General features: G+C 50.2%; 1 protein-coding gene across 1 annotated transcript; it reads right to left on the reverse strand.

The window, feature by feature from the left end:
- GRXCR1 (glutaredoxin and cysteine rich domain containing 1) lies at positions 1 to 26,494 on the reverse strand. The gene is made up of 4 exons (XM_038769308.1): positions 26,102 to 26,494; positions 6,297 to 6,539; positions 3,856 to 3,921; positions 1 to 266 (listed from the first exon to the last, which is right to left on the reverse strand). The coding sequence occupies exons 1-4, from the start codon at positions 26,492 to 26,494 to the stop codon at positions 78 to 80; spliced, it is 891 nt and encodes a 296-aa protein (XP_038625236.1). The 3' UTR covers positions 1 to 77.
- Between the last annotated feature and the right edge of the window lie 579 nt (positions 26,495 to 27,073).

Here is a 27,073-nt window from a genome sequence, read left to right on the forward strand (position 1 = left end):
TTGGTTTGTTTTTTTAAAAAAAGGATATAAGAATCGTCAGCCGCCAACACGAGCACCCCGGCCCGGCGGCCCCACCCCTAGCTGGCACAGCAGGCACAGCTGGAGCAGCGCTGCAGCCCGTTCTCATTGCAGGCCGTGCATTTGAGGGCTTTGAAGGCGTCGGTGAAGCAGTTCCGGAATACGGACATCTTGCTCCCGTGGCACACTGAGCAGGGCAGGAAGCCGAACCCGCCGCACGAGGGGCACTCGTCGGGAGGCTGCACCCTCTGCAGACATGGGAGCAAACAGGTGGGAGGGGAAAGGTCAGGGGCCAGTGCGGTTGGTGGGGTCACACCCATTGGTGCCCAGGGCCCGGCACTGGGGGAGGAGTGGAGGCCGGTTCTTGCCACCATATCCACCCAAAATAGACATGTCCTTGCCTGGGGTCTAGGAGAATGTGGCCGATTCCCTTCGGCCCAGTCCAAGGGAAGTATCGAAGGAGAGCACTGGGGGAGGTGAGTTGCAGCTGGCGCTGGGCACCAGCATGCCCATTCACTGCCCAGCAGCCCCCAGACTATTTCCACCAGCCACCCTCCCCCCCCGAGAGATTTTCATGAATGCTCATCGCTAGGCATCAACAGACTTGCAAAAGCGTGGTCGCTGAACAGCTGGGAGAAGGCAGTCAGGGGACAACAGCGAGCCACACTACTGGCAGGACACATAGAGCAGCAGACGGAGGCAGAGGCACCACCTTGACCGCTCCAAACCAGCTCCGGCCCTCTGCTTCCTCATCCTCCTTTTCCAGGGATCGTTCCTGCTTGGTGAGAGGAGTTTCCAAGACCTCTTCCTGATTGGCTGCCAAGGGGTCCAGTTTCCACCCGGCCTTATCTCCAGTTCCCCGGGAAAAAGGAATGTGGGCGAGGGAAATCTGACAGGACCCGGCTGCCCTGTCATTCCTGGCCTTCCAGGTGGGCACTGCCCTTGGACAAGACCTCTTGCCCGCAACAGCGTGGGTCAGTGGAAAGAGCCCGGGCTTTGGAGTCAGAGCTCATGGGTTCAAATCCCGGCTCTGCCAATTGTCAGCTGTGTGACTTTGGGCAAGTGACTTAACTTCTCTGGGCCTCAGTTCCCTCATCTGGAAAATGGGGATGAAGAGTGTGAGCCCCCGTGGGACAACCTGATCACCTTGTAACCTCCCCAGCGCTTAGAACAGTGCTTTGCACATAGTAAGCGCTTAATAAATGCCATTATTATTATTATGTACAGGGACCGGCTCTGCACCCAAAGCAAGCACCTCAAAAACGGCAGTCACGGGCTAGAAGGCTGGGCTACCCAATACTGTGGAAACAGGATCCTCGCAGGATGGAGACTGCCCCCGGGGCCCGCTATCTTCTGCAGTGTCAGAAAGCCGATCCACCACCTTGGTCCCAACATCTGATCTGCTCGCAGCGCTCCGGGGGTCTGAGACCATCCCAGGGGCCTGCCAAGTCAGCCCATCCCCCAAGCCCTGCCGAACCCAAACCACATCGGATCAGGGTCCATCCTCAGTGGGGGAGGCAGTCGGAGTCAGGGAACAAATCCCTGGGGTCAAGCTCCTTCATTGTGCCTTCCAGGGTGAAAGAAACCCCGAGCCCCAAAAGGACAATGAAGGCAAAATCTCCTTCCTGAACCAGGGATTCGTGGGAACCTTTCTGCAAGTAGCGCCCTGGAGCTAAACCTTCAAGTAACATCCGCCTAGCCAAGGTAAAATGGATATACTGAATGCTCTCCTCCTACCCAAAGGTTTTCTGTACACCCTTAGAGGTGGTAGAGAGAAGCCCCCTCTTGCCTTCTCCACTGGATGTGGGCTTTGAGAACAGAATGGGGTTCTACATCACTGCAGTATGCAAGAGAGAGAGCTTATTCTCTTTTCCTAAAAAAAAGACCAACTCCCAAATCTCAGAAAGCAAGATGAGCCCCAATCTCAGAATAATAATAATAATATTAACAATAATAGTAATAATAATGATCTTGGCCCTTATTAAGTGCTTACTACGTGTCAAGCATCGGACTAAGTGCTGATGTAGATACAAGATAATCAAGCCAGGCACAGTCCCTTTCCCACATGGAGCTCATAGTTTAAATGGGAGGAAGAACAGGTATTTAATCTCCATTTTACAAAGGAGGAAACTGGGGCAGGGAGAAATGATTTGCTCGAGGTCACCCAGCTGCTAAATGGCAGAGCTGGGATGAGGACCCAGGTCCTCTGACTCCCAAGCCTCTGCTCTTTCCACTCGGCCATGCTGCATAACGGAAAGCAGGCTGAGCCCCAATTCAGGACGCAGTGGGGAAAGCTTCCTTACAGCTGCTTGCTTCCCATCTTAGACTTCCTTTCGCTCAGACCTCTCCCCTTAGAGGAGTGCCATGATCCCACCTAAACATGGATTTGGACACGTCTCACATTTCCTCTCACTCTCTCCTTCTCAATCCCCAAATCCTGGAAGGAAATCCTTTTCTTTGCATTCATCCTCCTCCCTAAGCTCTCTCCAGCCCAGGTTAACACTTCTCCCTCCTTTCCCCAAGCATCTGCCCTCCCAGCTCTGGACCCCGGGAGCTCTGGTGGTCCTGAGAGCACATCCTCAGCCTGGTGGTCTCCATCAAGTGGCCAGCAGGGAGCACCTACTGACAACGTGCCTGGAATCCTGAGTGAGGTGCCTGGGAGGGTGTCGGGGGGGGGCGGGGGGAGCACTGCTCAGAGAAGGAGGAATCAGTGTTCACAGGAGACAGGACATTTTGGGGATGAACTTTGCTTTGCCCTAAATCCCCTCCCTGTAACAACTGAGTCTTTTCTAGGTTGGCAGCTGGGGCAGGTCTGGGCTCCATTGGAGATGATATTTTTCTGCTTTGCTCCTTCCCTGCTTCATTCAAAATGGAGTCGTGCCTTTGAGCCTTCTGGATTTATCTGCCCTGGATGAAGAAATAGGAACACCACTGACTCCCTTTCCATGTAGCTGACCTTCCTCTCCGCACTCAACTTCTATCAGTCCATAGATATCCTTCATCATCATCATCATCTCTTCCTCCTTCTCCTCACAATTAATATCTATGTCTTCAGCATTCTCGCTCATTAACTGAATGCCAGGGTTGTGTCTTTGGGCTATTATATGCTACTCCCCCAAGAACTTTGAACAGTGCCCTGAAGAATAACAATGGCATTTATTAAGCGCTTATACAGTAAGCACTCAATCAATATGACAGACTGACTTGGGAGACAGGATACATTATTGTCTTTGGAAAATCATTCTTGTTTCCCTTGGTTCCCCCACCCCAGTCTGGCCTTCCCTGACAGTCTGGACAGCAGATGGGCAGAGATCAGAAGTCCTGGATGATGCCTGCATTATATCCCAGGTGAATTTCCTCTGCTGTCTGCACTAAATGAACACACTTTAGGTCTGACAAAAAGTGAAGCCAATGGAAAACTGTGTTGACTTTGGTAGAGCACTCTGGGTTATCCGTGCTCAGAAGTGAGTCCAGGCACCAGCAGGAGAGACCCTTGCTTGGGCAAACACCACAGGGATGTGGCACGTGTTGGGTCCCCGGTGCCTAGCTGCCTGGAAAGTTTTGCTTTTCTTTCTGGAGTGATGGGAGACCCTCCCCACCTCCACCCCGCCCCACCCAGAGCCACACAGGGAGGCCCCAGGAACCTGTTCTAAAAGCACAAAGTGGCTAACAGCATCCAAGAGAACCTCTTCTTTGGGCACTGACTTGAAACTGAATTTGCTAAAAGTGCCAAACAAACATGGCTATAGGACATGTGAGAAAATGAGAGCCTAAATGACCACCAAAAGGCGGCATCCCCTCCAGATCTGAAAATAGTGGGCTTAAATGCAGAATTACCTCAATCTTGGTCAAGAGGTCCTGGAGTTCCCCAGATTCATTCATGGACAGAATTTTCTCTGCACCCTGTTTACAAGAGAAAGGACCGTCCACCAGTTAGCATTGGGGAAAAGTCACACTTCAGTTGGGAAAGTTTAACACAACATTACAGTCTACACTGCAAGCTTGTTCTCTAGACTGTGAACTCATAAGCAGGGAACATGTCTACCAACTCTATGTACTCTCCCAGGTGCTTACAACAGTGCTCTGCACTCAGTAAATGCTTAATAAATACTCTTCATTGATTCATTAGTCACCCCACAAACACTGATTCCGTCTTGCCAAAGTCACACCCAAAGGATCGGTTTCTTAGCACCCAAAATTCACAATTATCGAGATGATGACAGTCAAGTTGATACTCGATTCCTTTTTCTTTTGGCTCATGCAGAAAGAGTTCTGGTTAAACCGGCCAAACTCGTATCCCCAGGCCCAGTTTCCATGGCAGGACCTGAGGGCCCAAGGCCAGAAACTGGGCCCTGGGATCGCCCCTTTAGGGAAGATCCGGGAGCCATGGGCTTCCCCCACCCTATGACCTCACTTTGCTCCTGTGTGTCTTTGCTGCAGCTACCGGGAACTCCAGCCCCCTCCCAGTCAAAGCCAACCCCTCCAGTTACCTCTGCGGAGTGCCTCAGGGGCCTCAGGACCAAGCCCACCCCCTCAGCTGCTGGGATCTAGCTCTCGGATCCGTGGGTGCTTGTCTACCCTTTCCCAACTCCCCATCTTCCTTTCCTTCCCACCTATCCTCCTCCTCCCTCCCTTCCTCTAGCTGCTAGTCAGCAGTCATGTCTGCGGGGGCCGGACCTGGTTTTCTGAAAGGAATGCGCTGGTGGAAAAATTTTGAGAGCTCAGATTTGCACGTGGCTTCATTTTTGGCCACCTGGGCTTTCAGGAATTGATTTCTTAATTTGATTTGATTGACTGATCTGCTTATGTCTTATCCCCAAAACGACACTCTGCACCCAATAGATGCCTAGTACAGCACCCTGCCCCCAGCAGGTTCCCAGTTCAGCACCCTGGCCCCAGAAGACTCCCTGTACGGCACCCTGCCACCAGCAGGAGCCCAGTAGAGCATCCTGCCCCCAGTAGGCACCCAGTACAGCACTCTGCCCCCAGCAGGAGACCAGTACAGCCCCCTGCCCCCAACAGGAGCCCAACGAAGCTCTCTGTCCCCCAGCAGGTATCCTATGCAGCTCTCTATCCCTAGCAGACACCCAATGCAGCTCTCTGCCCCCAGCAGGCACACAATTCCCCATTATAACTCCTTCACCCATAGCACTGTTGAATTTTAATGCCAAAATTAATTCCAAGGTGAGACTACTTTACCAGCTTCAACACCTCTTTTCCTTTCCCTTCAACAGGGGACATGTTTTGACTGACTTGGATAGTGTGATTAGAGCCTATTTCAATAGAGGATAGATTATTTTGGTCTATTTAGCCTTGATTGTGCCTGGTGCTATGAGGGCTGTGAGCTGGCAGCTTGCTTTACATTGTTGTGTGGGATTTACAATGCTTTATGGTCCTTTGGCTTTCCATTGTTAGTGTTCTCTGTGTCTCTTAGATTAGGAGCTGGGTGTCTGATCTGCATACCAGGAGAATACCCCAGCGCTTAGCCCAGTGCTTTGCCCTTAGTAAACACTTGGCAAACACCAAGACTACTGCTATGTGGATGATAACAGATGTCCCCCAAGTTAACACAAAATGCTTCAGCCCCTCTAGACTGTAAGCTCATTGTGGGAAGGGACTGTATCTGTTATACTGTTATATTATACTCTCCCAAGTGCTTAGCACTTCGTACTGTGTGCTCTGCACACAGTAAGCACTCAGTAAATACGACTGATTGACTGGCTGACTAACTTCAGCCGAGTAGGTGATGAATGATCAAACTTTGAAAACAAACGATTTAATTAACGAGCAACTAAGCTATTTAGTGCTTACATAAAAGCCATCTCATTCTAAGTCTCATTCTGTTTCCCACTTTTAGACTGTGAGCCCACTGTTGGGTAGGGACTGTCTCTATATGTTGCCAACTTGTACTTCCCAAGCGATTAATACAGTGCTCTGCACACAGTAAGCGCTCAATAAATACGATTGATTGATTGATTCTAAGTCTTTCAGTGTTGGCCACAGTTGCACTGCTGTTTGATCAGGTAATTCTACTGACTGTTTACTATTTGATTCACATGGCTGCAGCTGATACTGGGGATCTTGGGACCACAGTAATGCACTTCTCGTGATTTCCTAGGGAGAAGCAGACTGCGTTGAGCACTCCTGCTCCTGACACTGTTTCTTTAGAGCCACCCCAGTGCTCCCGAGCAGAGGGGCATGCTCATGGCCAGGTAGCGAGGGAAGGGCAAGAAAAATGTGGGGAAGACGGGGAAGTGGGGTGGTGGCTTGGAGCTTACCCCCAGGTAATGGCCATCAATAAACACCACCGGTAGCGACGGGGCCTCTGACACTCTTCTACACCGCTCGTCCAGCTCCTTTCCGTATTCACTGTTGAGAGCGATGTTCTTCTCCTCGAACTTGACCCGGTGGTTCCGGAAGATCTTTCTGACTAGCTCACACCTCTCAAAGGTCGTCCGTACTACGCGCAGGCATGTGGTGTAGATAACTATCCGGTCAAACTCCAGGGTCACCGGCGGCTGCTGCGGCAGGGAAGAGAGGGAGATGGTTTGGCCCCTAGCCCCCAAGGGAGGCATGGCCCTTTCGCTCCTGTTGTCCCCAAGGGAACCCTAGACTAACTCTGTCCTCAAACGTAAAGCTAGATTTGGCAGCTGAATGGAGGAGTTGTGGGGCAAAAGACCACAACAAGGGCCCTCTAGACTTGGGGGTGACGTCTTAACTTTCCCCAGGCTCCTAGCCCACTCTGGCCTTGCCGCAGCCCTGGAGGCAGGGAGGGGGAGGCAGACCTTATTATCCCCAGTGTACAGAGGAGGAAACTGGAGCCCAGAGCTGTTAAGGTCACCCAGCAGGCTGGGGGCCAGGCTGGGACCAAAACTGGGTTTCCCTACTTGCAGGCCCGCGTTCTCTCCACGAGGCTGCACTACCCAAGGATACAGGTGGACCCAGGGGAGTTTCCAAGGAGCCAATGAAGGGTGACCCTGGATCAGCAGAATCAATTCTCAGGCAGAATTAAGCTGGGGAAGTGCAACGACAAACTCAACACAGAACATCCCAGCTGTGCAAATTGGCCTTCCAATGTCCAGCAAACTTAGGGGTGACGACTGGGCAGTGCTAGCAGCCAGTAGACAGATGGAGAAACTAACTTACCAAGACGACCACGGTTTGTCATTGGCCAAATGGCCCCAACCTGTTCCCCTGACTTCACTGTGTTCCTTGGGGATGTGGGAGGTGGGAAAGTAGGGGTTGGGAGCCCAGGTAATAGGAAGCAGTGGAGGTCAGGGGAAAGAGGACAGATAACTGTGGGGAGTCTCTGCCATACCTCTCAACCTCATCCCCGACAGCGTGAGAAGCAGTGTGGTTTAGTGGAAAGAGCACAGGCTTGGGAGTCAGAGGTCATGGGTTCTAATCCTGGCTCCACCACTTGTCAACTGTGTGACTTCGGACAAGTCACGTCACTTCTCTTTGCCTCAGTTACCTCATTTGTAAAATGGGGATTGACTGTGAGCCCCACGTGGGACAACATGATTACTCTGTATCTACCCCAGGGCTTAGGACAGTGCTTGGCACATAGTAAGTGCTTAATACCATTATTATTATTATTATTATTATTATTAATATCTATCTAGCTGCAGAAGAGAGGCCATGGACATGGCTGTGAGGGTGGAGTTGGCCCAGACCACAGAACAGCCAGCTACAGAGGCTGGTTGCAAAGTCAACGGTTCTTTTAGCCCTTCCGGGGCAGCTGGGGACCTTCCATGGCAAAGGTGGCCCTCAAGGTCTGTTACTGATGAGCTCCGCCAAGGGCCCTGGGGGGAGACAGCTCATGGGCCAAGGAATCGGGAACCTGAGCCTCTGATCCCCACTAGGTTCCTGGCCAGGTGCTGGACCTCGGGCTGGTCACTTTCCCACTCTGGGCCCCAGTTTCCTCCTTCGAAAAATGGGGAGAACAATCCCTGCCTCAGCCTGTTGCCCACACTGGGCTGTGTGGTAGTGTGAAGGGAAAGTGAGACCACTGACATGAAAACATTTGGAGAAAATTTAAAAAGCACCTTACAAATTCAAAGTATTGCTTATTAGATTAATAACTTACTAGAGGACAGAGATCAGACCTTAAACTTTTACATGCTCCCAATTGTCTAATCCAGTCCCCTATAGGCACCTTTCTTGGCCTCCCTTCAATTCCCAGCTACCCCCAGCATGGCCCCCCTTCCTGGCAGGTGCCTGGCAAGGCACCCAAGTGCCACTAGCACAGCCTCCTGGAGGAAGATGAAGGAGAAGGAGGACAAGGATGAGGTGGAGGATGAGGAGAGAGGGGGAGGAGGAGAAATGGCACCTCTGGGTGCACCCCCAATAGCAACCCCAGCAGCAATCCAATGTGTCTCAAACCAGCATCAGACTTGCAGTCCCAGCACCAATCCCCAGTGGTTCCTAGAGGGTGAAGACTTCTGCAGGCAATGCTTCCCCTTCTCTGAGTTACTGCAGCCCGTGAACAAACCCAGACCTGAGCTCATGTTCCTCCACCCCGGGCCCACCCAGTATAGTGCTGAAACTCCGTCCGTCCATCCATCCATCTGTCCACAGCACCTGATGGCTGCGCTGGCACACAGACCCACAAGTCAAAAATACCTCAGTGAGGTGGAAAGGGGACGCTGAGAAAGGAGGCCAGGGGATGGAGCAGCCTGCCCAACAACTGTTTGGTCACCTTGGGAGGAGGCCAGTTCCGGGTTCTTGCTCAGGGGAGGTGCGAGCAAGCACTGAGCACTTGGGGATGCACAGCTAGAGTAGAAGGCCCAGTCCCTGCCCTCTGCAATTGAACAGAAATGGTTGCGAGAAAACAGTTAACAGTGAACGTGAGAGGAGGCATACACCATCGCCCAGGTGAACGCATGAATAGTTCTGTTCTATGTCATCATTATGACCAGCATGACTGCGCTGACCAGCCTACCGGCAGTAACTCGTTCCCATCAGAGTCAGGTAAAAAAAAGACAAAAGAGGCTTGGGTGGTGGCAAGCGCCCCTTTACTGCTCCCGCAGATCTGAGCAGACCTGCTCATTACCAGATGGCTCTGGGGTAATTCCGGTGGGAGTCTGTGGCCTTGGCAGGAACATCACTCCACTGACCTTATCCGGCCACTCCAGGTTTAGTGGCTGCCCCAGGGAGAACGAATCAGGGTTGCTGGCCCAGGCCTATACGCTGGGGGCCTACCCACCTGCCATTCTGCAGCACAGATTGGCAAGGAGCCAAATCAGCCCTCAAAACCAGTGGCTGCCTTGCACTCCCTCCCCCACCTGGTGCCTGGATGGTGTCCCCTCCCCACTGCTCCCTCCCACCTGCCGCCTGACTCCCCTGGCCATCTGGACCCTGGCCCAGAAGCAGGCAGCCTGGGAGCAGTGATGGCTGGGTTGGTGGAGGGGAGGGAGGGAAGGGAGGGAAGGAAGGAAGAAGGAGTAACAAGAAAGGTGGGAAAAACATCTCCCCACCCTTATCTTCCCTTCCTTTTCTCTTCTCCCCACCTTTTCTTCCCATTTTCCACTCTATCCCCCACCCCATAGCTCTCCCCTCTTCCATCTCCTTTTCTCCATCCATCTCTCGTCTTTCCATCTGCTTCACTCCTTCCTTCTTACTCTGCTTTCTACCTCTCTCTGCCCAGCCTTCGCCTCCTGGAGGCACCACTCCATGAGATAGAAACAGATTCTGTTCCCCTTCACAAGGCCCTGCCCAAAGGCCACCCCCAGAATTCAGTACTCTGCCTCACGTCAACCCCGCAATCTATTTCTCTGATCTCTCAGAACAGACAACCAGGAGGGATGGGAGATGGGCCCTCACCCTTCTTCCCGCTGTAATTTAGTAGCAGTGATCCTGTGATTGTTGCCATGCCAACGACCGAGGAACAGCTCCCTGTTCTCATGGCCCATTCCCACACCGATATCTCCACAAACACAGCTGAAAAAAAAATCCTCAACGAGGACTGCAGATTTATGGACTGCTCCATTTCAGCCGGTATAGGTCCAGTTGTCATTTTCAAGGTGGCAGTTGTTTGGACACATTTAATAATGAAGAACTAATTCCTGTGACTGTTACTTTAATTGGTTCTTCTCAGGCAGTTGCAAATATTATACAATATTTTGGGACTGTGAGTCTGATGGTCTTCCCTGATTCATATTGAAATGAGATTAAAAAAAGCCTCAGTATCTGGAAATATCATGTGAGGTCATATTTTTGAGGATTTAATAGTTTCATTTATTATCATTTTATTCAGTGATGAGTTTGAATTCTATTTGATGGCTCTGTAGTAGGTAGATAACAGAGATTAATAAAGGAGCACCCCTATTTTTAGTACATATGAGAGAAGAGTCAGATTGATTTTTCTCATAAATTAAAAGCAAAAGACATTGATGAAGCCCTGAATTCGGGGGTTGGAAGGGATGTCAAGAAGTCAGTAAGTCCTTCCCCTGGCCTCCAAGCCAACCATGCCTTTCTTAATGAACTATGCCTGCATAGGTAAAATAATTTATCCATTTAAATTTAATACCTGGCTCAGACTGTGAGCCCCATGTTGGCCAGGGACTACGTCCAATATGATTAACCTGTACCCAGCACAGAGCTCAGCCCAGTGTCTAGTGCAGAGTAGATGCTTAGAGTTTAGGAAATACAAGATGCGTCTCTACCCCGGGGGGAACTTCCAGTCTCAGTGCTGGCCTTTAAGAGGAAAGCTGAGGTTGAGTCGAGGTTTAAAAGTGAATGTGATTCCCCTCCTGTCTGGGTTCTGGGAACCACCCTATTGAGCCTGAGGATAGGCCCCACAAGTGCCCACGGAAGAACTTTCCTCCCATGGTGCCAAATTCTATTTCTCTGCCTCTTCAGACCCAGAACAAGATGCTGCCATATCACCTCTACCTCAGCCAGCCCCTCACTGCCCGCATCGCCCCGGATCCTGGGAGGGGCCAGTTCATTTACAGTCATGATCACACAGGCTGGGGGCGGCAGCAGCGGGGGAGGGAAGGGAGGCCGACAGGCTGCCCCCCGTAAGGGAGAGAGACCTTGTCTAATCCCTCCTGTGAATTCTCTCCCGGCTGTCAATACAGTGCTCTGCACCTAGTAAGTGCTTAATAAATGCCATTAATGTGACTACTTTGGTGGACACCCCGGGGAGCACTGCAGCCAATTGTCACAGGGAACACTGTGGCCAATGTCATGGGAAGCATCGTGCCTAGTTTCACGAGAACATCATGCCCAATGTCACAGGGGAGCACCAGGGTCAATGTTACAGGGATCACCTCAGCCAATGCCATAAGGAGCACTGCGGCCAATACCCAGGTTAATAATAATAATGATGATGGCATTTGTTAAGCGCTTACTATGTGTGAAGCACTGTTCTAAGAGCTGGGGGGATACAAGGTGATCAGGTTGTCCCACGTGGGGCTCACAGTCTTAATCCCCATTTTACAGATGAGGTAACTGAGGCTCAGAGAAGTTAAGTGACTTGCCCAAGGTCACACAGCAGACATGTGGAGGAGCCAGGATTAGAACCCATGAATGTCATGGTATCTAGATACTTCTGGTACTAGAGGCAGGCCGGGGGAGGGCTGTGAGCCTGTGAGCCCACTGTTAGGTAGGGGCCGTCTCTATATGTTGCCAACTTGTACTTCCCAAGTGCTTAGAACAGTGCTCTGCACACAATAAGCGCTCAATAAATATGATTGAATGAATGAATGAATGAATGAAAGGTGCGAAAGCCTGGCAGGGGATTGGTTAATTAGCTGGAGCACATTTTCAAAGTCTGGCTCAAACACAAAACAGTTTGCTGTATACGAACACCCATACACCCCACTAATAATAATAATTATTATAATGGTGTTTATTAAGTGCTCTGTGCTAAGCCCTGAGGTTGAGCTGCTCCTGCCTGCCAGCATCAGGCATTCTCCACTAGGCCTCACTGCATCCAGCCAGAAAACCTTGAGACCAGACCCACAGATCCACGCTCCGTGACCTGGAAATCTCTCCCTATCAACACAGCTGGCATGGAAATAGGCCTGGACCAGCAGCTGAAAAGCAAAATACTTGGCAAAAGTGATCAAATGGAACAGGTAATGAACATAAGCCCTGCTCATCATCTAAGCAGGCCAATACTCTGGAAAAATATAAGGAGCAAAAGTCGTGACGGAATGGTGGCTCCACTTGGACACAGCCCCAGTGATCCCCATCCTATTCAGACAGACACATGGCTTCCTTCCATTCCTCGACAACCCAAGTACTTACTCTCCCACCAGCTCAGAAACCGGGCTAGCCCAGAACTCTCTGGAGGTGGAAGGCCTGAAATCTTAAAACTTTTTGCCGGCTCAGGAGCCCTGAACACTGTGACTGATCTCAGAATCAGGAGACCACCTTGGGGAGAAACTGTCTTAACCCAAGTTTAATGGTCGGGGTTGGGGGGTTCATCATACACCTTTCCCTACACCTCTCCCATTCGGTTGTGAACGGGAGTAAAAACAGGAGGTTTTATACAGAAAGGGAGTCCACAGCCTGAGAGGTGTGTGGGGATGGGAAGCCAGTCTTACATTGGTGGGGAGTCAGATGGGGCCATGGTGGGAGCCCTCTCAGCACCATCATCGATTTATCAAAAGGATTTACAGAGTGCTTACGGTGTGCATAGCACTTTACTGGGGTGTTTGGAAAAACCCAATACAAGGACAATCATTATCATCACCGTCATCATCGGAACTTACAGGGTTCCTGCTGTGTGCCAGGAACCGTACCAGGCACCTTAACTACATACAGACTGTAAGCTCTTTATGGGGAGGGAATGTCTGCTAATTTTGTTGTACTCTCTCAAGCACTTAGTACAGTGCTCCGCACATAGCATGCGCTCAATAAATACCATTGCTTGATTGACACAGCAGAAGTAAAAGATGCAGTCCTAGTCCCGGAAGGAGCGCATCGTCTAACATGAGGAGAAGAAGGCAGGCACAAATTGCAAGCACACATTAGGGACAAGATGCCACTTCACTAGGCCACTTCAGACTTAGGCAGCGTGGCCTGGCACAAAGAGTCCAGGACTGGGAGTAAGGAGACTAGGATACTAATTCCGGTTCTGACCCTGGTTTGCTGCGTGACCTTGGGCAAGTCACTTAACCTCTCTGGATCTCAGTTTCCTCCTCCAGAAAATAGGGATAAGAGTCCAGCTCTTCCTTCCTCATGGATTATGAACCCGGTTTGGGCCAGGGGACTGTGCCAAACCCGATTCTCTTGCATCTCTTACATCTCCTTGCATTAGAGAAGCATTCATTCAATCGTATTTATTGAGTGCTTCCTGTGCGCAGAACACTGTACTGAGCGCTTGGGAAGTACAAAGCAGTATGGCTTAGTGAAGTCAGAGGTGGTGAGTTCTAATCCCAGCCCTGCCTCTTATCAGCTGTGTGACTTTGGGCAAATCACTTAACTTCTCTGTACCTCAGTTCCCTCATCAGTAACATGGGGGTGAAGACTGTGAGCAGCACATGGGACAACCTGATGACCTTGTAACTACCCCAGGACTTGGAACACGCACATCGTAAGTGCTTAACAAATATGACTGAATGAAATACTGTGAGCTCCACGTGGGACAACCTGATTACCTTGTCACTACCCCAGGGCTCGGAACAGGCACATCATAAGTGCTTAACAAATACAACTGAATCAATCAATCAATCAATCAATCGTATTTACTGAGGGCTTACTGTGTGTAGAGCACTGTACTAAGCGCTTGGAAAGTCCAAGTTGGCAACATATAGAGACAGTCCCTACCCAACAGTGGGCTCACAGTCTAAAAGGGGGAGACAGAGAACAAAACCAAACATACTAACAAAATACAATAGAGTAAAATAAATAAATAGAGTAATAAATCTGCACAAACATATATCCATATATACAGGTGCCGTGGGGAAGGGAAGGAGGTAAGATGAGGGGGATGGAGAGGGGGACGAGGGGGAGAAGCTGCTTCATTAAGCAGAAGCCATCATGAGGCCAAAATGAAAGGGTTCAGCTGAAGCGGTAGCAAGCCGAGACTAGATGGCTCCATCTTAACGCCTCCTAAAGATGATTTCTTCCTTTGTCATTGGCAGGCATTGACTGAAAACGTTTGTCCGTGGGGTGTGATGAAACCAATCCAATCATCTGTTTTTAACGCCCAACCCCTCCTCTAAACTCCTTGTGGGCAGGGGTCCCATCTACCAACTCTGTTGGAGGGTACCCTCCCGAGCGTTTTGGACGGGGCTCTCCGCAAAGCAAGCGAGCGCTCAGTACATAGCAGAGATCAATGGATAACCATCGATAGATAAGCAGTATGGCATGGGGACAGGGCACGGGTCTGGGAGTCACAAGATTTGCTGCCATTTCCCCTTTGAGACTGTGAGCCCACTGTTGGGTAGGGACTGTCTCTATATGTTGCCGACTTGTACTTCCCAAGCTCTTGGTACAGTGCTCTGCACACAGTAAGCGCTCAATAAATACGATTGATAATGATACCACTTGTCTGCTGCATAGGTTTAGGGCACGGGCCTGGGAGTCACAAGGTTTGCTGCCATTTCCCCTTTTAGACTGTGAGCCCACTGTTGGGTAGGGACTGTCTCTATATGTTGCCAACTTGGACTTCCCAAGCGCTTGGTACAGTGCTCTGCACACAGTAAGCGCTCAATAAATACGATTGATATTGATGCCATTTGTCTGCTGCATAGGGTTAGGGCACGGGTCTGGGAGTCACAAGGTTTGCTGCCATTTCCCCTTTTAGACTGTGAGCCCACTGTTGGGTAGGGACTGTCTCTATGTGTTGCCAACTTGTACTTTCCAAGCGCTTAGTACAGTGCTCTGCACACAGTAAGCGCTCAATAAATACGATTGATAATGATGCCGTTTGTCTGCTGCATGGGGTTAGGGCACGGATTTGGGAGTCACAAGCTTTGCTGCCATTTCGCCTTTTAGACTGTGAGCCCACTGTTGGGTAGGGACTGTCTCTATATGTTGCCAACTTGGACTTCCCAAGCGCTTAGTACAGTGCTCTGCACACAGTAAGCACTCAATAAATACGATTGATAATGATGCCATTTGTCTGCGGCATAGGGTTAGGGCACGGGTCTGGGAGTCACAAGGTTTGCTGCCATTTCCCCTTTTAGACTGTGAGCCCACTGTTGGGTAGGGACTGTCTCTATGTGTTGCCAACTTGTACTTCCCAAGCGCTTGGTACAGTGCTCTGCACACAGTAAGCGCTCAATAAATACGATTGATAACGATGCCGTTTGTCTGCTGCATGGGGTCAGGGCACAGATCTGGGAGTCACAAGCTTTGCTGCCATTTCGCCTTTTAGACTGTGAGCCCACTGTTGGGTAGGGACTGTCTCTATATGTTGCCAACTTGGACTTCCCAAGCGCTTAGTACAGTGCTCTGCACACAGTAAGCGCTCAATAAACACGATTGATAACGATGCCATTTGTCTGCTGCATAGGGTTAGGGCACAGGTCTGGGAGTCAGACGATTTGCTGCCATTTCCCCTTTTAGACATTGAGCCCACTGTTGGGTAGGGACTGTCTCTATATGTTGACGACTTGTACTTCCCAAGCGCTTAGTACAGTGCTCTGCACACAGTAAGCGCTCAATAAATACGATTGATAATGGTGCCATTTGTCTGCTGCATAGGGTTAGGGCACGGGCCTGGGAGTCACAAGCTTTGCTGCCATTTCGCCTTTTAGACTGTGAGCCCACTGTTGGGTAGGGACTGTCTCTATATGTTGCCAACTTGTACTTCCCAAGCGCTTAGTACAGTGCTCTGCACACAGTAAGCACTCAATAAATACGATTGATAATGATGCCATTTGCTGCATAGGGTTAGGGCACGGGTCTGGGAGACACAAGGTTTGCTGCCATTTCCTCTTTTAGACTGTGAGCCCACTGTTGGGTAGGGACTGTCTCTATATGTTGCCGACTTGTACTTCCCAAGCGCTTAGTACAGTGCTCTGCACACAGTAAGCGCTCAATAAATACGATTAATAATGATGCCATTTGTCTGCTGCATAGGGTTAGGGCACGGGTCTGGGAGTCACAAGGTTTGCTGCCATTTTCCCTTTTAGACTGTGAGCCCACTGTTGGGTAGGGACTGTCTCTATATGTTGCCCACTTGTACTTCCCAAGCGCTTAGTACAGTGCTCTGCACACAGTAAGCGCTCAATAAATACGATTGATAATGATGCCATTTATCTACTGCATAGGGTTAGGGCACGGGCCTGGGAGTCACAACCTTTGCTGCCATTTCCCCTTTTAGACTGTGAGCCCACTATTGGGTAGGGACTGTCTCTATATGTTGCCAATTTGGACTTCCCAAGCGCTTAGTACAGTTCTCTGCACACAGTAAGCGCTCAATAAATAGGATTGATAATGATGCCATTTGTCTGCTGCGTAGGGTTAGGGCACGGGTCTGGGAGTCACTAGGTTTGCTGCCATTTCCCCTTTTAGACTGTGAGCCCACTGTTGGGTACGGACTGTCTCTATCTGTTGCCAACATGTACTTCCCAAGCGCTTAGTACAGTGCTCTGCACTCAGTAAGCGCTCAATAAATACGATTGATGATGATGCCGTTTGTCAGCTGCATAGGGTTACGGCACGGGTCTGGGAGTCACAAGCTTTGCTGGATTTCCCCTTTTAGACTGTGAGCCCACTGTTGGGTAGGGACCGTCTCTATATGTTCCCGACTTGTACTTCCCAAGCGCTTAGTACAGTGCTCCGCACACAGTATGCGCTCAATAAATACGATTGATAATGATGCCATTTGTCTGCTGCATAGGGTTAGGGCACGGGTCTGGGAGTCACAAGCTTTGCTGCCATTTCGCCTTTTAGACTGTGAGCCCACTGTTCGGTAGGGACCGTCTCTATATGCTGCCAACTTGTACTTCCAAAGCGCTTAGTACAGTGCTCTGCACACAGTAAGCGCTCAATAAATACGATTGATAATGATGCCATTTTCTGCTGCATAGGGTTAAGGCACGGGTCTGGGAGTCACAAGGTTTGCTGCCATTTCCCCTTTTCGACTGTGAGCCCACTGTTGGGTAGGGACTGTCTCTATATGTTGCCAACTTGGACTTCCCAAGCGCTTACTACAGTGCTCTGCACACAGTAAGCGCTCAATAAATACGATTGATAATGATGCCATTTGTCTGCTGCATACGGTTAGGGCACAGGTCTGGGAGTCACTAGGTTTGCTGCCATTTCCCCTTTTAGACTGTGAGCCCACTGTTGGGTAGGGACTGTCTCTATATGTTGCCTACTTGTACTTCCTAAGCGCTTAGTACAGTACTCTGCACACAGTAAGCGCTCAATAAATACGATTGATGATGATGCCGTTTGTCTGCTGCATAGGGTTAGGGCACGGGTCTGGGAGTCACAAGCTTTGCTGCCATTTCCCCTTTTAGACTGTGAGCCCACTGTTGGGTAGGGACTGTCTATATATGTTGACGACTTGTACTTCCCAAGCGCTTAGTACAGTGCTCTGCACACAGTAAGCGCTCAATAAATACGATTGATAATGCTACCATTTGTCTGCTGCATAGGGTTAGGGCACGGGCCTGGGAGTCATAAGGTTTGCTGCCATTTCCCCTTTTAGATTGTGAGCCCACTGTTGGGTCGGGACTGTCTCTATATGTTGCCAACTTGGACTTCCCAAGCGCTTAGTACAGTGCTCTGCACACAGTAAGCGCTCAATAAATACGATTGATAATGATGCCATTTGTCTGCTGCATACGGTTAGGGCACGGGTCTGGGAGTCACAAGGTTTGCTGCCATTTCCCCTTTTAGACTGTGAGCCCACTGTTGGGTAGGGACCGTCTCTATATGCTGCCAACTTGTACTTCCCAAGCGCTTAGTACAGTGCTGTGCACACAGTAAGCGCTCAATAAATATGATTGATAATGATGCCATTTTCTGCTGCATAGGGTTAGGGCACGGGTCTGGGAGTCACAAGGTTTGCTGCCATTTCCCCTTTTAGACTGTGAGCCCACTGTTGGGTAGGGACTGTCTCTATATGTTGCCAACATGAACTTCCCAAGCGCGTAGCACAGTGCTCTGCACACAGTAAGTGCTCAATAAATACGATTGATAATGGGACCGTCTCTATATGTTGCCAACTTGTACTTCCCGAGCGCTTAGTACAGTGCTCTGCACGCAGTAAGCGCTCAATAAATACAATTGATAATGATGCCATTTGTCTGCTGCATAGGGTTAGGGCACGGGCCTGGGAGTCACAAGGTTTTCTGCCATTTCTCCTTTTAGACTGTGAGCCCACTGTTGGGTAGGGACTGTCTCTATATGTTGCCAACTTGTACTTCCCAAGCGCTTAGTAAAGTGCTCTGCACACAGTAAGCGCTCAATAAATACGATTGATAAAGATGTCATTTTTCTGCTGCATAGGGTTAGGGCACGGGTCTGGGAGTCACAATGTTTGCTGCCATTTCACCTTTTAGACTGTGAGCCCACTGTTGGGTAGGGACTGTCTCTATATGTTGCCAACTTGTACTTCCCAAGCGCTTAGTACAGTGCTCTGCACACAGTAAGCACTCAAAAAATACGATTGATAATGATGCCGTTTGTCTGCTGCATAGGGTTAGGGCACGGGTCTGGGAGTCACAAGGTTTGCTGCCATTTCCCCTTTTAGACTGTGAGCCCACTGCTGGGTAGGGACTGTCTCTTTATGTTGCCAACTTGGACTTCCCAAGCGCTTAGTACAGTGCTCTGCACACAGTAAGCGCTCAATAAACACGATTGATAACGATGCCATTTGTCTGCTGCATAGGGTTAGGGCACAGGTCTGGGAGTCAGACGATTTGCTGCCATTTCCCCTTTTAGACATTGAGCCCACTGTTGGGTAGGGACTGTCTCTACATGTTGCCAACTTGGACTTCCCAAGCGCTTAGTACAGTGCTCTGCACACAGTAAGCACTCAATAAATACGATTGATAATGATGCCATTTGTCTGCTGCATAGGGATAGGGCACAGGCCTGGGAGGCACAGGGTTTGCTGCCATTTCCCCTTTTCGACTGTGAGCCCACTGTTGGGTAGGGACTCTCTATATGTTGCCAACTTGTACTTCCCAAGCACTTAGTACAGTGCTCTGCACACAGTAAGCGCTCAATAAATACAATTGATACTGGTGCTGTTTGTCTGCTGCATGGGGTTAGGGCACAGGTCTGGGAGTCACAAAGTTTGCTGCTATTTCCCCTTTTAGACTATGAGCCTACAATTGGGTAGGGACCGTCTCTATATGTTGCCAATTTGTACTTCCCAATTGCTTAGTACAGTGCTCTGCACACAGTAAGCACTCAATAAATACGATTGATAATGATGCCATTTGTCTGCTGCATAGGGTTAGGGCACGGTTCTGGGAGTCACAAGGTTTGCTGCCATTTCCCCTCTTAGACTGTGAGCCCACTGTTGGGTAGGGACTGTCTCTATATGTTGCCGACTTGTACTTCCCAAGCGCCTAGTACAGTGCTCTGCACACAGTAAGCGCTCAATAAAAATGATTGATAACGATGCCATTTGTCTGCTGCATGGGTTTAGGGCACAGGTCTGGGAGTCACAAGGTTTGCTGCCATTTCCCCTTTTAGACTGTGAGCCCACTGTTGGGTAAGGACTGTCTCTATATGTTGCCAACTTGTACTTCCCAAGTGCTTAGTAAAGTGCTCTGCACGCAGTAAGCACTCAATAAATACGATTGATAATGATGCCTTTTGTCTGCTGCATAGGGTTAGGGCACGGGTCTGGCAGTCACAACCTTTGCTGCCATTTCGCCTTTTAGACAGTGAGCCCGCTGTTGGGTAGGGACTGTCTCTATATGTTGCCAACTTGTACTTCCCAAGCGCTTAGTACAGTGCTCTGCACACAGTAAGCGCTCAATAAATACGATTGATAATGATGCCATTTGTCTGCCGCATAGGGTTGGGGCACGGTTCTGTGAGTCACAAGGTTTGCTGCCATTTCCCCTTTTAGACTGTGAGCCCACTGTTGGGTAAGGACTGTCTCTATATGTTGCCAACTTGTACTTCCCAAGCGCTTAGTACAGTGCTCTGCACGCAGTAAGCGCTCAATAAATACGATTGATAACGATGCCATTTGTCTGCGGCATAGGGTTAGGGCACGGGTCTGGGAGTCACAAGCTTTGCTGCCATTTCCCCTTTTAGACTGTGAGCCAACTGTTGGGTAGGGACTGTCTCTATATGTTGCCAACCTGTACTTCCCAAGCGCTTAGTACAGTGCTCTGCACACAGTAAGCGCTCAATAAATACGATTGATAATGATGCCATTTGTCTGCTACATAGGGTTAGGGCACGGGTCTGGGAGTCACAAGGTTTGCTGCCATTTCGCCTTTTAGACTGTGAGCCCGCTGTTGGGTAGGGACTGTCTCTATATGTTGCCAACTTGTACTTCCCAAGCGCTTAGTACAGTGCTCTGCACACAGTAAGCGCTCAATAAATACGATTAATAATGATGCCATTTGTTTGCTGCATAGGGTTAGGGCACGAATCTGGGAGTCACAAGCTTTGCTGCCATTTCTCCTTTTAGACTGTGAGCCCACTGTTGGGTAGGGACTGTCTCTATATGTTGCCAACTTGTTCTTTCCAAGCGCTTAGTACAGTGCTCTGCACACAGTAAGCGCTCAATAAATACGATTGATAACGATGCCATTTGTCTGCTGCATAGGGTTAGGGCACGGGTCTGGGAGTCACAAGCTTTGCTGCCATTTCCCCTTTTAGACTGTGAGACCACTGTTGGGTAGGGACTGTCTCTATATGTTGCCGACTTGTACTTCCCAAGCGCTTAGTACAGTGCTCTGTACACAGTAAGCGCTCAATAAATACGATTGATAAGGATGCCATTTGTCTGCTGCATAGGGTTAGGGCATGGGTCTGGGAGTCACAAGGTTTGCTGCCATTTCCCCTTTTAGACTGTGAGCCCACTGTTGGGTAGGGACTGTCTCTATATGTTACCAACTTGGACTTCCCAAGCGCTTAGTACAGTGCTGTGCACACAGTAAGCGCTCAATAAATACGAGTGATAATGATGCCATTTGTCTGCTGCATAGGGTTAGGGCACGGGTCTGGGAGTCACAAGGTTTGCTGCCATTTCCCCTTTTAGACTGTGAGCCCACTGTTGGGTAGGGACCGTCTCTATATGCTGCCAACTTGTACTTCCCAAGCGCTTAGTACAGTGCTGTGCACACAGTAAGCGCTCAATAAATACGATTGATAATGATGCCATTTTCTGCTGCATAGGGTTAGGGCACGGGTCTGGGAGTCACAAGGTTTGCTGCCATTTCCCCTTTTAGACTGTGAGCCCACTGTTGGGTAGGGACTGTCTCTATATGTTGCCAACATGAACTTCCCAAGCGCGTAGCACAGTGCTCTGCACACAGTAAGTGCTCAATAAATACGATTGATAATGGGACCGTCTCTATATGTTGCCAACTTGTACTTCCCGAGCGCTTAGTACAGTGCTCTGCACGCAGTAAGCGCTCAATAAATACAATTGATAATGATGCCATTTGTCTGCTGCATAGGGTTAGGGCACGGGCCTGGGGGTCACAAGGTTTTCTGCCATTTCTCCTTTTAGACTGTGAGCCCACTGTTGGGTAGGGACTGTCTCTATATGTTGCCAACTTGTACTTCCCAAGCGCTTAGTAAAGTGCTCTGCACACAGTAAGCGCTCAATAAATACGATTGATAAAGATGTCATTTTTCTGCTGCATAGGGTTAGGGCACGGGTCTGAGAGTCACAAGGTTTGCTGCCATTTCCCCTTTTAGACTGTGAGCCCACTGTTGGGTAGGGACTGTCTCTATGTGTTGCCAACTTGTACTTCCCAAGCCCTTAGTATAGTGCTCTGCACACAGTAAGCGCTCAATAAATACGATTGATAATGATGCCATTTGTCTGCTGCATAGGGTTAGGGCACGGGTCTGGGAGTCACAGTGTTTGCTGCCATTTCACCTTTTAGACTGTGAGCCCACTGTTGGGTAGGGACTGTCTCTATATGTTGCCAACTTGTACTTCCCAAGCGCTTAGTACAGTGCTCTGCACACAGTAAGTGCTCAAAAAATACGATTGATAATGATGCCGTTTGTCTGCTGCATAGGGTTAGGGCACGGGTCTGGGAGTCACAAGGTTTGCTGCCATTTCTCCTTTTAGACTGTGAGCCCACTGCTGGGTAGGGACTGTCTCTTTATGTTGCCAACTTGGACTTCCCAAGCGCTTAGTACAGTGCTCTGCACACAGTAAGCGCTCAATAAATACAATTGATAATGATGCCATTTGTCTGCTGCATAGGGTTAGGGCCTGGGAGTCACAAGGTTTGCTGCTAAGGCACAAAGAAGCGCCCAATGTCACACAGCAGAGCGGTAACGGAGCCGGGATGAGAAGCCAGGTCCCTCTGACCGTGAGCACTAGACCACTCTGCTTCCCTCTCCTAAGCGCTTAGTACAGTGCTCTGCACTCGGTAAGACCTCAATAAATATAACCGATTGAGACTGTGAGCCCCATGTGGGAGGGGGACTGTGTCCAACCTGACTGTAATAATGGCATTTATTAAGCACTTACTATGTGCAAAGCACTGTTCTAAGCGCTGGGGAGGTCACAAGGTGATCAGGTTGTCTCATTGGGGGCTAACAGTCTTAATCCCCATAATAATAATAATGATAATGGCATTTAAGCACTTACCATGTGCAAAGCACTGTTCTAAGCACTGGGGGGATACAAGGTGATCAGGTTGTTCCACGAAGGGCTCACAATCTTAATCCCCATAACAATAATAATAATAATAATAATAATAATAATAATGGCACTTATTAAGCACTTACCATGTGCAAAGCACAGCTCTAAGATGTATCTACCCCAGCGCTGAGCACAAAGTACAGGCTTACAAAATACCCCCTTTAAGGTTATCTTTATAAGCTCATCTGTAGACTGTGAGCTCGCTGTGGGAGGGAACATGTCTACCAACTCTATTCTGTTGTCCTCTCCCAGGTGCTTAGTATTAATGCAGTGCTCTGCACACAGTAAGTGCTCAAAAAATACCACTGATGACTGATTGATTGATTGATGGCTTTAGGATCAACTGAACAATTTCCAACAGTTGACACGGAAGCTCCACATAGCCAATGAAGACATCAAGGCGGTAAGTGGAGAAACAGGCTCCAAGTCATTAATAGGGAAAAGATGTCCACAGGGAGAATCTTTTCATTTTGATAAGGCCCCTCGGGAGGAATTCCTCCCCCTCCTCCTTCCCTCACCCCCAACGATCTGGCCTCCTACTTCATTAACAAAATTAAATCCATCAGGTCCGACCTCCCCAAAGTCACTTCCCCCCCTTCTCCAACCCCCCGGCTCTCAACACTCTCTGCTACTCTCCCATCCTTCCCAGCAGTATCCTCAGAGGAGCTCTCCTCCTTCCTCTCAAGTGCTACTCCGGCCACCTGTGCTTCTGACCCCATTCCCTCTCATCTCATGAAATCTCTCGCTCCATCCCTTCTCCCCTCCTTAACTTCCATCTTCAACCGCTCACTCTCCACTGGTTCCTTCCCCTCTGCCTTCAAACATGCCCATGTCTCTCCCATCCTAAAAAACCCCTCTCTTGACCCCACCTCACCTTCTAGTTATCGCCCCATATCCCTCCTACCATTCCTTTCCAAACTCCTTGAACGAGTTGTCTACACGCGCTGCCTAGAATTCCTCAACAACTCTCTCCGCGACCCCCTCCAGTCTGGCTTCCGTCCCCTACATTCCACGGAAACTGCCCTCTCAAAGGTCACCAATGACCTCCTGCTTGCCAAATCCAATGGCTCATACTCTGTCTTAATCCTCCTCGACCTCTCAGCTGCCTTTGACACTGTGGACCACCCCCTTCTTCTCAACACGCTATCTGACCTTGGCTTCACAGACTCCATCCTCTCCTGGTTCTCCTCTTATCTCTCCGGTCGTTCATTCTCAGTCTCTTTTGCAGGCTCCTCCTCCCCCTCCCATCCTCTTACTGTGGGGGTTCCCCAAGGTTCAGTGCTTGGTCCCCTTCTGTTCTCGATCTACACGCACTCCCTTGGTGATCTCATTCGCTCCCACGGCTTCAACTATCATCTCTACGCTGATGACACCCAGATCTACATCTTTGCCCCTGCTCTCTCCCCCTCTCTCCAGGTTCGCATCTTCTCCTGCCTTCAGGACATCTCCATCTGGATGTCTGCCCGCCACCTAAAACTCAACATGTCAAAGACTGAACTCCTTGTCTTCCCTCCCAAACCTTGCCCTCTCCCTGACTTTCCCATCTCTGTTGACGGCACTACCATCCTTCCTGTCTCACAAGCCTGCAACCTTGGTGTCATCCTCGACTCCGCTCTCTCATTCACCCCTCACATCCAAGCTGTCACCAAAACCTGCCGGTCTCAGCTCCGCAACATTGCCAAGATCCGCCCTTTCCTCTCCATCCATACCGCTACCCTGCTCACTAAAGCTCTCATCCTATCCCGTCTGGACTACTGCATCAGCCTTCTCTCTGATCTCCCATCCTCGTGTCTCTCCCCACTTCAATCCATACTTCATGCTGCTGCCCGGATTATCTTTGTCCAGAAACGCTCTGGGCATATTACTCCCCTCCTCAAAAATCTCCAGTGGCTACCAATCAATCTGCGCATCAGGCAGAAACTCCAAGGCTGTCCATCACCTCGCCCCCTCCTACCTCACCTCTCTTCTCTCCTTCTAACAGCCCACCCCGCACCCTCCGCTCCTCTGCCGCTAATCTCCTCACCGTACCTCGTTCTCGCCTGTCCCGCCATCGACCCCCGGCCCCCGTCCTCCCCCGGGCCTGGAATGCCCTCCCTCTGCCCATCTGCCAAGCTAGCTCTCTTCCTCCCTTCAAGGCCCTACTGAGAGCTCACCTCCTCTAGGAGGCCTTCCCAGACTGAGCCCCTTCCTTCCTCTCCCCCTCGTCCCCCTCTCCATTCCCCCATCTTACCTCCTTCCCTTCCCTACAGCACGTGTATATATGTATATATGTTTGTACATATTTATTACTCTATTTATTTATTTATTTATTTATTTTACTTGTACATTATCTATTCTATTTATTTTATTTTGTTAGTATGTTTGGTTTTGTCTCCCCCTTCTAGACTGTGAGCCCACTGTTGGGTAGGGACTGTCTCTATATGTTGCCAATTTGTACTTCCCAAGCGCTTAGTACAGTGCTCTGCACATAGTAAGCGCTCAATACGTACGATTGATAATAAATGCGATTGATGATGATCGGTACTGTGAAAATAAGGAGCCCTCTTAACCTCCTCTTTCTTCATGTGAATGTTTAATGATGTAAAATTCCTAGCTGCAAAAAAGCTATTTTTTTATGGCATTTGTTAAGCACTTACTGTGTGCCAGACACTGTTCTAAGCACTGAGGTAGATGCAAGGTAATCAGGTGGACACAGTCCAGGTCCAACATGGGGCTCGCAGTCTTCATCCCCGTTTTCCAAATGAGGTCACTGAGGCCCAGAGGAGTCAAGTGACTTCCCCAAGGTCACGCAGCAGACAAGTGGCAGAGCCGGGATGAGGCCCAGGTCCTTCTGACTCCAAGGCCCGGGCTCTATAAAATAATAATAATAATGATGGTATTTGTTAAGCGCTTACTATGTGCTAAGCACTGTTTTAAGCAGTGGGGTAAATACAAGGACATCACGCTGTCCCACGTGGGGCTCCCAGTCTTAATCCCCATTTTACAGATGAGGTCACTGAGGCACAGAGAAGTTAAGCGACGTGCCCAAAGTCACACAGCAGACAAGTGGCAGAGCCGGGATTAGAACTCTCACTCCCAAGCCCGTGCTCTTTCCACGAAGCCACGCTGCTTCCCTAAAGGTCTGAAAACTGTGAGCTCCACGTGGGACAAGCGGATGACCTTGTAACTACCCCAGGGCTCGGAACAGGCACATCGTAAGTGCTTAACAAATACGATTGAATGCAATACCACAATTGCTATTTGTCTGCCCAGAGCCCAGAGCTAAGGATGGCCGACTAAGGGGGGCCCCTGTTGCTGGCTCACCTGCAGGACGCGGGTCAGGTTGTTGAATAAAGCCTGGCCAGCGCTGACCTTGTCCTTGACGCCGCGGACGGTGCCGTTCTTGCTGAGGATGTTGACCCGGCGGGTGCGGAAGCCTCCGTCGGTGGCGGCCCTGGCCAGGAGGAGCAGACTGTCCCGCTCGTCCTCAGAGCTGCCGTGGCCGTTCTCCGGAGGCCCGGCCACCTCGCCGGCCGCACCATCGGGTTGCTCGGGCTCCTCGGTCCCGCCGCTGCTGGCGCAGTCCGAGTCCAGGGAGCCCGGGGGCCCGCCGTCGTCGTACACCTCGCGGAGCACCCGCCCGCTGTGCGACGACGCCACGCGGAACCGCACTTTCCTAGGCCGCTCGTGCTCGGCCCTCCCCTCCCGTCGGAGCATGGTCCCAGTGGGCCCGGGCCCCGACGGGGACCCACAAAGAGAAGCCAACAGCCGTGGCCGGGCGGCGACAAGGAGGAGGAGGAGCGGAGTGGTGAGGAGGAGGAGCGGGGCGGCTCCCGTCGAGCCGGAGGGACAGGGCTAGTTGGTCCCGACGGAACATTCATTCATTCATCATTCATTCATTCAATCGTATTGATTGAGCGCTTACCGTGTGCAGAGCACTGGACTGAGCGCTTTGGAAGTACAAGTTGGCAACATAGAGAGACGGTCCCTACCCAACAAGGGGCTCGCAGTCAGTCATTCATTCAATCGTATTGATTGAGCGCTTACTGTGTACAGAGTACTGGACTGAGCGCTTCGGAAGTACAAGCTGGCAACATATACAGACGGTCCCTACCCAACAGGGGGCTCACAGTCATTTATTCATTCAATCGTATTTATTGAGCGCTTACTGTGTGCAGAGCACTGGACTGAGCGCTTCGGAAGTACAAGTTGGCAGCATAGAGAGATGGTCCCTAGCCAACAGGGGGTTCACAGTCATTCATTCATTCAATCGTATTTATTGAGCGCTTACTGTGT

The sequence above is a fragment of the Tachyglossus aculeatus genome, chromosome X5, assembly GCF_015852505.1.
Source record: "Tachyglossus aculeatus isolate mTacAcu1 chromosome X5, mTacAcu1.pri, whole genome shotgun sequence".
NCBI lineage: Eukaryota > Metazoa > Chordata > Mammalia > Monotremata > Tachyglossidae > Tachyglossus > Tachyglossus aculeatus.